This window comes from Triticum dicoccoides, chromosome 5B (assembly GCF_002162155.2).
Source record: "Triticum dicoccoides isolate Atlit2015 ecotype Zavitan chromosome 5B, WEW_v2.0, whole genome shotgun sequence".
Taxonomy (NCBI): Eukaryota; Viridiplantae; Streptophyta; class Magnoliopsida; order Poales; family Poaceae; genus Triticum; species Triticum dicoccoides.
In genome coordinates, this window is record NC_041389.1 from 435,260,173 (window position 1) to 435,273,587 (window position 13,415).

The 13,415-nt window shown below is 57.4% G+C and overlaps 1 protein-coding gene across 1 annotated transcript; it reads left to right on the forward strand.

Annotated features, from left to right (window-relative positions):
• Nucleotides 1-231: 231 nt before the first annotated feature.
• LOC119310142 (2-hydroxyisoflavanone dehydratase-like) lies at nt 232-6,686 on the forward strand. Its single transcript, XM_037585982.1, has 3 exons — nt 232-1,044; nt 1,922-1,923; nt 6,300-6,686. Exons 1-3 carry the CDS (start codon nt 280-282, stop codon nt 6,661-6,663), a joined length of 1,131 nt encoding a protein of 376 aa, XP_037441879.1. The 5' UTR covers nt 232-279; the 3' UTR covers nt 6,664-6,686.
• Nucleotides 6,687-13,415: the final 6,729 nt, after the last annotated feature.

Below are 13,415 nucleotides of genomic sequence, written 5' to 3' on the forward strand. Positions count from 1 at the left end.
GGTGGCGAGCAGGCGGCTGCAGAGCCGGTCGGTGGCGAGCTTTGTAAAGCAGAGCAGCACGCTTGGGCGGTCGGGGGGGCAACGAGTGGATATCATTTTAGCCCCAGGCTAAAATTTTCGCCGGTAGCCCCCCAAGGGGCAAAAAAAATGCCTCCTTAAGGCTCAACGGCTAGAGATGCCCTTACCCCCACACAAGGCCTGAGACAAGGAGACCCCTGAGTCCTTACCTCGTCACCATTTCACCACACACAGGCTTATCCTATTGTTCGCTTCTCCTCCATGGCCACCAGGAGCGGATCCGCCATCTGGGCTGGTTGGGCAGCACCCCAGCCTTGCCGACCACTAACCGTACGTCGGAGAAAGTTACCCCGACCACCATGCTACTTATCTACCACCTTTCCGCCATGCCCGGGGGTCTGCACGTCTACATCCCACAAGAACGGGGCTCTGCCGGCGGCTGCCACGGAAGCCGAAACCGAGGGCGAGGTGCTGTTGGAGTCCCCGGGGCACTTCCGCATCTACAAGTGCGGCAAGATGGACCGCCTCAACGAACCCACCGTGTCGCCTGCCGGCCTGGACGAGGCCACCGGCGTCACCTCCAGGGACGTCGTCCTCGACGCCGACACCGGCGTCTCCGTGCGCCTCTACCTCCCCAAGCTCCAAGAACCCTCCGAGAAGCTCCCGGTCCTCGTCTACTTCCACGGCGGCGCCTTCCTCATCGGGTCGGCCGACGACGCCACGTACCACAGCTACGTCAACTCCCTCGCGGCCGCGGCCGGCGTCCTCGTGGTGTCCGCCGACTACCGCCTTGCCCCGGAGCACCCGCTACCCACGGCCTCCGACGACTGCTGGGCCGCGCTCCAGTGGGCGGTGGCGCCGTCGACGCAGGACGAGTGGATCTCCGGGCACGGGGACACGGCCCGCCTCTTCCTGGCGGGCGACAGCGCCGGCGCCAACATCGTGCACGAGATGCTCGTGAGGGCGGCGGTGAACTCCCACCCGAGGATGGAGGGCGCGGTGCTTTTGCACCCGTGGTTCAGCGGTGTAAGACAATAGGCTTTGGGGGGGAACCGGCACAACCCTCTAGGGGTGGCCTATCACATATATATATAATGAGGTGGTATACAACGTTACAATATACACATGTAAATACAGTCTAACACCCTCCCTCAATCTTAGCCACTTTCTAATGAATCTAGAAAGGTAAGATTGCGCCTGCAAGTCTCAAACTGTGGCAAAGGCAATGGCTTGGTGAAGATGTCAGCAAGTTGATCCTTGGAAGAAATAAACTTGATCTGTAGTTGCTTCTGAGAGACACGTTCACGCACAAAGTGATAGTCAACTTCAATGTGTTTCGTTCGGGCATGGAATACCGGATTTGCAGAAAGGTATGTAGCACCGATGTTATCACACCAAAGAACAGGAGGCTGTGATTGGGGTATACTTAACTCCTGAAGCAAGGACTGTACCCAGATAATCTCTGATGTGGCATTGGCCACAGCCTTATACTCAGCCTCAGTACTGCTACGCGAGACAGTAGCCTGTTTCCGAGCACTCCAGGCAATCAGGTTAGAGCCAAAGAAGACAGCATAACCCCCCGTGGATCGCCTATCATCCGGATTGCCAGCCCAGTCTGCATCAGAATATGCTGAAAGACAACCAGAGTCAGACGGCCGAATATGCAAACCATGAGCCACCGTGAAACGAATATAGCGCAAAATCCGCTTAACAGCAGACCAATGAGTGTCACGGGGTGACTGCAGATACTGGCAGACTCGGTTAACAGCATAGGAAATGTCTGGTCGCGTGATCGTCAAGTACTGGAGCCCACCAACAATACTCCGGTACTCGGTCGCATCAGAAGAAGAAAGAAGCACACCATCAACAGCATTGAGCTTATCAGTGGTAGACATGGGTGTAGTCGTCGGTTTGCACTTAAGCATCCCAGCTCGCTGCAACAAATCCAGAGAGTACTTCTTCTGCGTCATAACAAGACCAGCAGCACGAGAAGTAACCTCCACACCAAGAAAGTAATGAAGCTTCCCAAGGTCCTTGACCGCAAAATCAGCACCAAGTGAGCGAACAAGCGCAGTAGCAGCCGACTGAGAGGAGCTGACCAAAATGATATCATCTACATAGACCAACAAGTACATAGTAACCTCAGGCCTTTGAAGAAGAAACAATGAGGAGTCAGCAGTTGATGATGCAAAACCATGAGCACGAAGAGCCATTGCAAGACGAGCATGCCAAGCACGAGGAGCCTGCTTCAGACCATAAATTGCCTTGGACAGACGACAGAGATGATCAGGGCGATCCGGATCAGAGAAACCCGGAGGCTGGCGCATGTAAACCTCCTCCGCCAAGACACCATGAAGAAAAGCATTTTGAACATCAAGTTGACGAAGAAACCAACCTCGAGTAACAGCCAGAGAGAGAAGAAGTCTGATGGTAGTAGGCTTGACCACTGGACTGAAGGTGTCTTCATAGTCAAGTCCAAAACGCTGTCGAAAACCACGAGCAACCAGACGAGCCTTATAGCGCTCAATGGACCCATCAGAATGCCTCTTCACTTTGAAAACCCATTTGGAATCAATGACATTTACCCGTGATTGTGGAGGAACAAGAGTCCATGTCTGATTGCGAAGAAGCGCTTGATACTCCTGCTCCATGGCCTCTCTCCAATGAGCAATGCGCATAGCAGCTTGATACGTGCGTGGCTCAGAGGATGGATCTGCGAGAGCAGCAGACATGCACGCCGCTAACCAAGCAACTGTGCCATCGTGACGTTGCTTAGGCTGAAAAATGCCACTCCGACTGCGCGTATGTGGACGTAGAGCAGCAGCAGGAGCCGACGGAGGCGAAGGTGACGGAGACGTGATGGCCGCCGGAGATGCAGGAATCACCTCAGGTGAGCTCGGGACAGACGACTCCGGGCTGCATGGTGAAGACTGGCCCGACGACAGGGGCTCAGAGGCCATGGGCGAACCGAGGGTGGGCGAGGCCAGCTCCGGTGACACCGGCCCAGACGGCCTTGGCGAGGCGAGAGCAGGCGAGGCCGGCCCTGGTGAGAAGGGCCCAGACACCCTGGGCGAGGCAGGGGCGGGCGAGGCCAGGCCTGGTGATGACTGCCCCGACGCCCTGGGCGAGACGGGGACCGAGGAGGCCAGCCCAGTCGGCGGGGTTGTAGGGCGCGACGATGCCGAAGGCAGCCCAGAAGCCAGAGCGACCGGGCCAGGACGTCGATCGGCCGTGCATGAGCACGGAAACCGAGGCCATGCAGGGGCGCCATGTGCTCCTCATGCACAACAGAAGGTGCCGAGGATGAAGGCGATGGCAACGAAGAGGAAGACGGCGCTTCCAGAATCTCCAAACGAGCCCCACGACCAGTGCCTGCACCATGGTTAGGCAACAATAGAGGAGAATATGCAACATCGTGAAATTGGTCAGAAGCAACAGAGGATGAATGCATGACAGGTGGCTCGGTAGTGGACACAGGGAGTTTGGCAAAGGGAAAAACATGCTCATCAAACACAACATCCCGAGAGATGTAGACACGATTAGTGGGAACATGAAGACATTTGTATCCTTTATGAAGAGAGCTATAACCAAGAAAAACACACTTCTTGGAACGAAACTCGAGCTTACGCTTGTTATATGGACGGAGATGGGGCCAGCAAGCACACCCAAACACCTTGAGAAAGGTGTAATCCGGTTGTTCATTAAGGAGAACTTCAATGGGAGTCTTCATATTCAAAACACGAGTGGGAGTACGATTGATGAGAAAACATGCAGTGGTGAAAGCATCACTCCAAAAACGAAACGGAACAGATGCATGGGCCAAAAGAGTCAGACCAGCTTCAACAATGTGACGATGCTTACGTTCTACTGAACCATTCTGCTGATGTGTATGTGGACATGCTAAACGGTAAGTGATCCCAAGCGACTGAAAGAAGGAGTTGAGGTTGCGATACTCGCCACCCCAGTCCGACTGAACATGAACAATTTTGTGCTTGAGAAGGCGTTCAACATGTTTTTGGAACTGAACAAAAATGTCAAACACATCAGATTTACGTTTGATAAGATAAAGCCAGGTAAAGCGGCTGTAAGCATCAACAAAACTGATATAATAATTATGACCACTAACAGAAGTCTGAGCAGGACCCCATACATCTGAAAACACAAGTTCTAAAGGATGTTTCACCTCACGACTGGACTCCGAAAAAGGAAGTTGATGACTCTTCCCCTGCTGACAAGCATCACACACTGCTACATCTTTATTACTAGACACACTAGGAAGCTCATGACGACGCAAAACATGCCGGACAATAGGTGTGGCCGGGTGACCAAGACGAGCATGCCACTGTGACGGAGATACCCGAACTCCACTGAAGACGCGAGCGACGCCAGGATGCTCCAGACGATAGAGACCTTGGCAGAGCTGCCCACTAAGAAGAATGTCCCTCGTGCCCCGATCCTTAATAAAAAGATCAAAAGGATGAAATTCACAAAGCACATTATTATCACGAGTGAGTTTAGGAACTGAAAGAAGATTACGTGTCACAGATGGAACTCGAAGAACATTGCGAAGTTGAAGACTCCTATTGGCATGTCTAGTGAGAAGTGATGCTTGACCAATATGAGAGATGTGCATACCTGCTCCATTGGCGGTGTGGATCTTGTCGGAGCCATGGTAGGGTTCACGAGTGTGAAGCTTCCCCATCTCACTGGTCAGGTGCTCTGTCGCCCCAGAGTCCATGTACCAGTGGGGATCAATGGAGTAGGACTGAGTGTGTCCCTGTGGCTTCTGCGGCGGCGGATGATCAGCCATGGCGACCTGACGAGCAAAGTTGCGTGTATCCTTCCCGTCATTGCCAAGACCAAGAAAACCCCGCTGGAAGCGCTTGTGACACTTCGAGGCCCAGTGCCCATCGCGACCAAAAGCTGGCACACACGTGGACCGCCAGCCCCTGGTAGCGTCGCAGTAGGAGGAAGGGCCGAGGCGGGTGGTGGTGACTGCCCCGAAGGAGCCCTACATGAAGCAGAGGAGCGACCACCCTTGGTGGCGGCGTTTGCCGAGAGGGCGCCGTTGCCCCTGGATCGGCGTGTCTCGACTCGTTGCTCAGTAAGCAGGAGGCGTGAAAAGACCTCGTGTGCTGGCATGGGCGTGGAGTTGCCCCTCTCATTGATGATCTCGACTAGGGCGTCATACTCCTCATCAAGACCATTGACAATAAACGAGTTGAACTCGGAGTCGGTGAGGGGCTGTCCAATGGAGGCCAGCGTGTCGGCGAGACTCTTGACTTTGTTGTAGAACTCAGTGGCGGTGGAGTCAAGCTTCTGACACTCCCCAAGTTGGCGACGGAGCCCAGATACACGAGCCTGCGACTGTGCCGCAAACGAGCGCTCAAGAATTGTCCATGCCTCGTGGGACGTCTTGGCGAAGACAACAAGCCCAGCAACGGCCGGAGAGAGCGACCCCTGGATGGAGGAGAGGTTCGCTGATCCTGCCCTGTCCAGACACGGTGAGCCGGATTATAGACCGGACCATGCACGCTGTCAACCAGCGCAGGAGGGCAAGGGAGAGAGCCGTCGACATAGCCAAGCAGGTAGTGACTCCCAAGAAGCGGAAGAACCTGCGCGCGCCCGATGATGTAATTGTCCGACGACAACTTGATGGTGATGAGATGGCCGAAGTGAAACGGCGGCGGCGGCTGCGATCCCATCGAGGAGACTGGCTGAGGTGAGAACACCGTGGAGACAGTCGGAGGGGCAGCCGGCGCGGTGACAGAGGGCGCGATGGCCGCGGTTGATGCCGCGAAGCCTGCCAGCGCGACGTCCTCCGCCACCAGCGGCGCAATGGCCGAGGGTGCGACAGCCGCGGTTGACGGGGCGGCGGTGGTGTGGGCCACAAGCGCCTGCCCGGGCGAAGTAGCAGCCGGCGGGAGCGCGAAGAGGGAGCCGACGCTCCGTGTCCCGATCGGCGCCTGAAGGGAGGCGGCATCCAGCGGCCTCGAGAGAAGTGCCGCGAGGGAGGCCGGCAGAAAACCGGTGGCGGTGGAGCCGGACACAGCGGCGGACGTCATAGCAGTCGGGCGACGGCGGCGGCGGCGGTGGCGGCGGCGGTTTAGGGTTTTTAGGCGGAAGCGGACGTAACCTAGCGTGATACCATGTAAGACAATAGGCTTTGGGGGGAAACCGGCACAACCCTCTAAGGGTGGCCTATCACATATATATATATATAATGAGGTGGTATACAACGTTACAATATACACATGTAAATACAGTCTAACAAGCGGGAGCGAGGCGATCGAGGGGGAGCCTCCGGCGGTGCCCATGTTCAACGGGATGATCTGGTCGTACACGTGCCCGGGCACGGTGGGCGGCACGGACGACCCGAGGATCAACCCTCTGGCGCCCGGCGCGTCGTCGCTGGAGCTGCTGGCGTGCGAGAGGATGCTGGTGTGCTCGGCGGAGAAGGACGTGCAGGCGAGGAGGATCCGCGCGTACTACGACGGCGTGGCCGCGGGCGCGTGCCGGGCGCCGGGCGCCGCGGCGTGGTTCGAGTCGGAAGGCGAGGACCACGACTTCTTCCTCGGGAAGACCGACTGCGAGAGCTCCAAGCAGCTCCTGGATCGCGTCGCGGCGTTCATCGCCGAGGGCTGAGCTGCACCGCATGATCTGCCTACGTACTTTTTTTTCGAAACGGAGGCAAAAGATTTGCCTCATCGATTAAATAAGAGAGAGTAGATAAGAGTGTCACAACAACCACCTTAAGCACGGCATGCGGACTACTCTCGATATACAATACGCCCTAGTTTCTTTGCTCCAGCTGTAACCCAAAGCTTGGCCTCCTCCAGGATTGTGTTAAGAAGAATAGGCGGCGGAGCACTTTTGTGTCGGAACACCCTAGCATTACGCTCATTCCAGATGGTCCAGGAGACAAGGAGGGTTAGGGAGGCCAGGGCACTCCTGTTGGGGACGTGGCTCCCAGTACCATCCTCCCACCAATCTAGGACGGAGCCATGAAGATGCCACCTGGAGGTCTCAATGTGATGAAGACCGAGCTTGGCCGCGAGAGACCTCCAAAGCCGAATAGTGAAGCGGCACTTGAAGAGAAGATGAGCACCTGTTTCCTGCTCCCTAGAACAAAGAGGGCACAGACCGCAGTTGGCCCACCCGCGCCTCTCCAGGCGGTCCGCAGTCCAGATCCTATCTTGGATAGCCAACCAGGCAAAGAATTTGATCTTCGGAGGAGCCCAAACTTTCCAGACCATGCGATCCATTGGTGACAAGGTTAACCCAAGAAATTGAGCTTTATAAGCACTGGCTGTCGAGTACACCCCATCATTGGAATGCTTCCAGGTGATGTCGTCCTCCCGATGCTCATCAAGATGGACGTCATCCAGAAGCATCGAAAGAGTGAAAAACTCACGAATGTGATCTCCGGTGATGACGGTGTTGTAGATGATTTTGAAGATCCAAGCGTTCCCTCTAATAGCCTCCCTAACCTTCCAGTTCTTTCTCCTGGAGGCCTCATAGATGTGTGGGGCTATCTCTTTGGGCATACGGCCAAGGAGCCAAGGAGAATCCCAGAAAGGCGTTTTGGCTCCATTTCCCAGAGTAATGGTGGTGGAGGCATAAAAGAAGCTGAGATCATCCTCCGAACAGGGGTTGCCATAACCAACCCACAGTCTGTGGGGCTCCTTCCATTCGAACCAAGGCCACCTAAGGCGAAGGGCACGCGCAAATTTTTCAGAGTTAAGCACCCCCAAGCCACCATACTCCTTGGGCCTACAAACTGTGTCCCATTTCACTTTGCACTTGGCTCCCGTAGTCTTGTCAGCACCTGACCAGAGAAAAGCCCGTTCAAGCTTGGTCAGACTATGAAGAGTGCCTTTAGGCACGATGAGCGGTGTGACTGAGAACACCGCTTGGGAGCAAAGGACTGATTTGACAAGGGCCGTGCGGCCCATAGCTGTGATGTTTTGGCCTTCCCAAGTAACCAATTTTCCGGCCGCCTTGTCTTCGAGATACTGAAAATCCACCCGCTTGAGCTGCCAGACCGAGAGCGGGAGGCCTAAGTATTTGACCGGGAATGACGCACGGGTGGCCGGCAAGCTCCCAAGGATTGGCTCAAGATGAATGTGGGCACATCTAATTGGCATGACCGAGCTCTTCTGGAAGTTGCAACAGAGGCCCGTAACCTCTCCAAAGCCTCTCAAGATCGCTGCAAGGTTGTCAATGTCCTGCTTGAGAGGAGCCACAAAGACGGCCGCGTCATCAGCATAAAGCGAAGTCCGTATCTCGGGCCCCCGTCCCCGGACCTTGCGAAGGAGACCTTTTGTTGTTGCCAGATTAAGGATTTTCTGAAGCGGGTCGATCGCAATGACAAATAGCAGGGGGGAGAGGGGATCCCCCTGCCGAAACCCGCTGCCATGTTTGATGGGCGGCCCTGGCAGACCGTTGAGAAGGATGCGGGAGGATGATGTCGAGAGAAGAGCAGCAACCCAAGCACGAAATCTGGTGGGAAACCCAAGTCGTTGGAGAAGCTCCAGGAAATATCCCCACTTCACCGAGTCAAAAGCCTTCTTGATGTCAAGCTTGAAGAGGAGGGCCGGAGTTTTGCACTTATGTAACCTCCGCGCGAAGTTTCTCACATACAGGAAGTTGTCATGGATGCTGCGCCGCTTGATGAAAGCGCTTTGGGCGTTCGAGACAATACCATCCATAAGTGGTGCAAGCCGGAGCGATAGTACTTTGGCGATGATTTTGGCAATGGAGTGAATTAGGCTAATGGGCCTGTAGTCGGAAATGCCCTCAGCCCCCTCCTTCTTGGGCAATAGAACAACACTGGCAGAGTTTAGCCAGTGGAGCTCGTCTATGTGAAGGGAGTCAAAGCGTTGGACCACCCTCATGACCGTATGCTTGATGACCCCCCAGCACCTCTTGAAGAACAGACCCGTGAAGCCGTCAGGGCCAGGTGCTTTATCAGAAGGCATTACCTTGATGGCCTCCCACACCTCCTCCTCGGTAATGGTGGCATCAAGGCCATGCAAATCATGGGGTTCAACACCTAGCTCTTCCCAGTTAAAGTCCTTGGCGCTCGAACCCCTTATCCCCATCACCTCATGGAAATGGTCGTGAATGATCTTCTCTTTTTCTCTGTGCTCGGTTACCCAACCATGCCCGTGCTTGATCCGATGAATGTGGTTCTTTCGCCGCCTAGCATTAATGCACCGATGGAAAAATTTGGTGTTAGCATCACCATCTTTCAAATTTGCAACCCTTGCACACTGGCTCTTTCGAGCCCTCTGGAGCACCGACAAGCTAATAACCCTTCTCTTCAGTCTCGAGCGGAGGTCCCGTTCCTCAAGGGAGAGGGGTCTCCCTTCCTGCGCAATGTCAAGGTGGAGGATCACAAGCTGAGCCGCATGAAACTGGACTTTCGCCTTGGAGAAAAGCTTTTTACTCCACTCAGAGAGACGCAACGCGGTTGTCTTGAGCTTTTGATACAGAATCTGGTATGGCTCCGTGTGTCTCACCCGCTCGGCCCAAGCCTTTGAGACCACCTCGTCAAAACCCGGCAAGGACACCCAGAGGTTTTCAAACTTGAAGGACCGAGGCCGCCTAGGCCCCCTGTCGTCGGCGAGCAGCAGAGGGCAGTGATCGGAAAGGGATGACGAAAGGGCATGAAGCACATGAGTGTTGAAGGACAAGTCCCAGGTCTCATTGCAGAAGAAGGAGTCCAGCTTGCAAAGGGGTGGGTTTTCCCTCTCGTTGCTCCACGTGAACCGCCTATTCTGCAGATGGATCTCCTTGAGCTCACATGACTGCAGAGTGTCCCGGAAGCGCTTAATCCTCCTCCGGTTGATGTTTCGCTTGTTCTTGTCCCTAGCACGATATATTTGGTTGAAGTCCCCAAGCACGAGCCATCCCAAACCAGGAAGTGGCTTGCAGGAGCATAGCTCCGCAAAGAAGTCCTCCTTGCACGCATAGTCCGTAGGCCCGTAGACATTAGTCAGCTTGGAACACACCTCACTCTCGAGGACTCTGACCGAAGCCGAAAGGCAATAAGCCGAGAAAGAAATGTCGGAGACCTCGAGAACACTGTCATCCCATAGCAGCAACAAACCACCCCTTGTCCCTACAGCCGGACGTTGCGCAAAATTCCGCAGCCTATTTCCACCGAGAAAGGCAGCAGTAAACACATCCACGTTATCCAGTTTCGTCTCTTGCAGACACACAATTTGACAGGAGGAAGACGCGATGGTAGCACTAACAGTTGCCCGCCTTGCCGGGCAGTTTAGTCCCCTAACATTCCAACACAGAGTGTTGATGGGTTGACTTAACATGGAGACAGCAGGAACACACATGGTTGAGCAGAACCATAAGAGCATAAGTCTGTGAAGAAGCATCGCAAGCTTGGAGATAGCAGGCACATTTGACTTTGGAGACTGGAGGCACAACATCCATCCATGTGCACCCAGCAAGGTTCAGAGTACAGACACAACATAGAAGAAAAGATACAGACCCCTCTGGGCCACCTAGCCATACTTGCTAACATAAGAACATGGCAGCATCCAGGGCAAACTAGCAGATCAGACTGCATCAAGGCCCACACTTCCCTGGAGCACAGCGTCATCTTGAGTCGAAGCAATCTCCAGGGCCCCCTCGCCGCCATGCTCGATCAGGGCATCTTCAACATCATTGACGGCCTTGTCGTCGAGGCGGAAGAAATCACGCATGGCCACGATGACCTCTGTGGGTAGCTGCTCCTTGAACTTGGCGGTGAAGTCGTCCAGAGTGGCTTCTGTCACATCCTTGCCATCCTTAGTAATCCCCAGTCTGCGAGCAACCAGCTGCTCAGCAGATTTGGCCACCGGAGCGATCACCGGGCCACCAGGGCGCCTGATGCACTGCAGGGAGAGGCCACCCCTGTAGGAAATCCGCACTCCAGCCAGTGTCTTCCTGCGAGCCGCCGGCGGCCTGGGAGGCGAGGAACCAGGCGAGGCAAGGATGCCCGGCTGACGATCCACGAAGAGAGGCGCCACAGCCCCCTCCCCAGCCGGGGCCACGCTAACATGCACCGGAGAAGGGGTCCGCCGCACCGAACCATCACAGAGCAGCGGCGGCGTGGGTGACCCTTCGAAGCCCGGGGGTCTAGCTGGTGAAGGTAGCGGCTCCAGCAGCATCCCAGGCGAGCAGAGAGCCAGCGTGACGGGATCGACATGCAGCAGCGGAGAACTCTGTGCTCCAGCCCTCTTGGACCGCGGGTTGGGCCGCAGCACAGAAGTTGGGGAGCGGGGCGGGGACGCCGGCGAAGAGGGAGCCTCCAGCGAGCGCCTCCGATCACCACGGGGAGAGCCGTGCCGAGTGGTGGAACGCCCACGGTTCCCAGCACGCTCCCCCTCCAGAGCAGGCAGGAGCTCCACGGCACGGTCAAGGGCACTGCCACCTGAACCGGAGCCACGCAGGAGCCCAGCACCGGCGACCACTGCCTGAACAGAAGCCGATAGGGGAAGGTCGGAGGGCACCGCCGCGCGACGACGACCGCCCGACCGGTCCCTGGAGCGATCTTGGCCAGCCTCCCGCTGGCGATCACGCGTGTTGCGGGAAAGGGAACGACGCATCCTGGTGGCCCAGCCCTCACGAGTGCGGGCACCATCGCGGCCACGGCGCCCATCGTGGTCTTCATCATCACGCCGGTCATTGCGCCGAGCATCACGGGCCGGAGCAACGCGCCTGTCTGGCGGGATGTAGGTACCGTCGACGAACTTTCTGTACCAAGTGAACTCCTCGACGTCCGGCGGCGGCGGGTTGTCGTCATCTTCTCCGGCCTTGGAGTGGTCTTCAAGGAGGTCCAGGTGGATTATGACGCGGTGGCGAAGCCCGCGGCACCCTCGACGCCGGTGCCCGCGGGCGGGCAGGGTGAGCCACTTCACCTTAGGGATGGCGCTGGGGTCGGCAGTCCAAGCCCAGAGCGACAGGTCACGGGTGTCCTCCTTGCGACGGGAGCGGGGCTCGATGTAGTCCAGAGAGCAGCGACGACCGATGAGGAATGTGGCCACGTACTCGTTCCAGGCATGCAGGGGCACGCCCTCCAGGCAAAGCCGGACGTGCAGCAGCATGTCTTCATTGTCAGCATGAGCCTCCAGCCTCCATTGTCGCGCAAAGATGCGAAAGCCCGAACCAGGCAGGTAGTCGCGGGACACGGCATCAGCGCAGTGGTGTTGGTGCATGAAGCGGATGAGGAACCTCTCCGGCTAGTGCTTGACCACCTCGACGTCCTCCTTTCGAGCCCCCAAGGCCCTGGCGACGTCCGCCGCCACCTGCTGACAGGAGACATCCTGACGGTCACCCTCAAGCCAGGCAACCGCCGCGTTGGTGGAGAGGACGGCCGACTCCGCTTGCATCTCGGGCGTCGCCGGGACGACGACGAAGTCTTCGGCCGGCCTGAGCGAGGCATCCCCAGGCCGCAGCGCCATGCCCAAGGGGGCGGGCGAAAACAGAGGAGGTAGCGGCACAGCACCGTGCTCGTCCGGCGCTCTGGATTCCCACCCCCGGCCTGGGCGGGAAGGAGCTTGAGCAGAGGTTGCAGCGGGGCGAGGCAGAGGAGGGGGTGGCAGGACGGGGCAGTCAAGAGAGCTCAGGGGCATCCATCTGTTACGGCAGCCCAGCGATTTATGCCCATTCTGCAGGCAGTGGGAGCAGCGAAGCGGGTCTCGGCAGCTTGAAGCTCTGTGGCCCTTGACCAGGCACCTGCAGCAACGCCCGAAGAGCCAACGCGGGATGGGCAGCGGCTTGAATGCCGGAGCAGGCAAGCCCGGCTGGCGCGGCCCTTTACGCGATGTGACCAGCGTCCAGCCGCCGGTCGCCGCCATCTCGCGCCCCGCGCCACCAGAGCCACCATCCAGCATTGAAGGCGCGCCCGCGGCAAGGCGGGGGGAGGCCAACTGCCCCCCACCCCCGCAGTAAACAGGGGCTTCGTCTTGAATGCGCGTTGAGAGAGCCGCGGAAGCGGCCGGCCCCGAGCCGACCAGGGTGCGGTGCGGAGACGCCCCGACCGGCTGCGAGTCCGGGACGAACTCCACAGATGCAGTGGGGCTGACCCGACCCCGACCACCACGATATGGATCTCGATCTGGGGCCGACGAGGAACGCGCTGGGGGCGCCAGCTGCGCGAGCTGCGCAGGGGAACAGGGGGGGCACCAGCAGGAGGAGGTGGCAGGGGCATGAACCAGGAGCCCAGCACCAGGCCGGGAGCAGCATCCGCCGGCGCCGGGACGGATGCGGGTGCGGGCGCGGGCGCCGCCTGGAGCCGCGGGGGAGGGGGCATGGTGTGGCAGATTGCCTACGTACTTGTATAGTACTAGCATGCAGCATCCAGATGGGAGATGACAGTCGGATTGCTTATT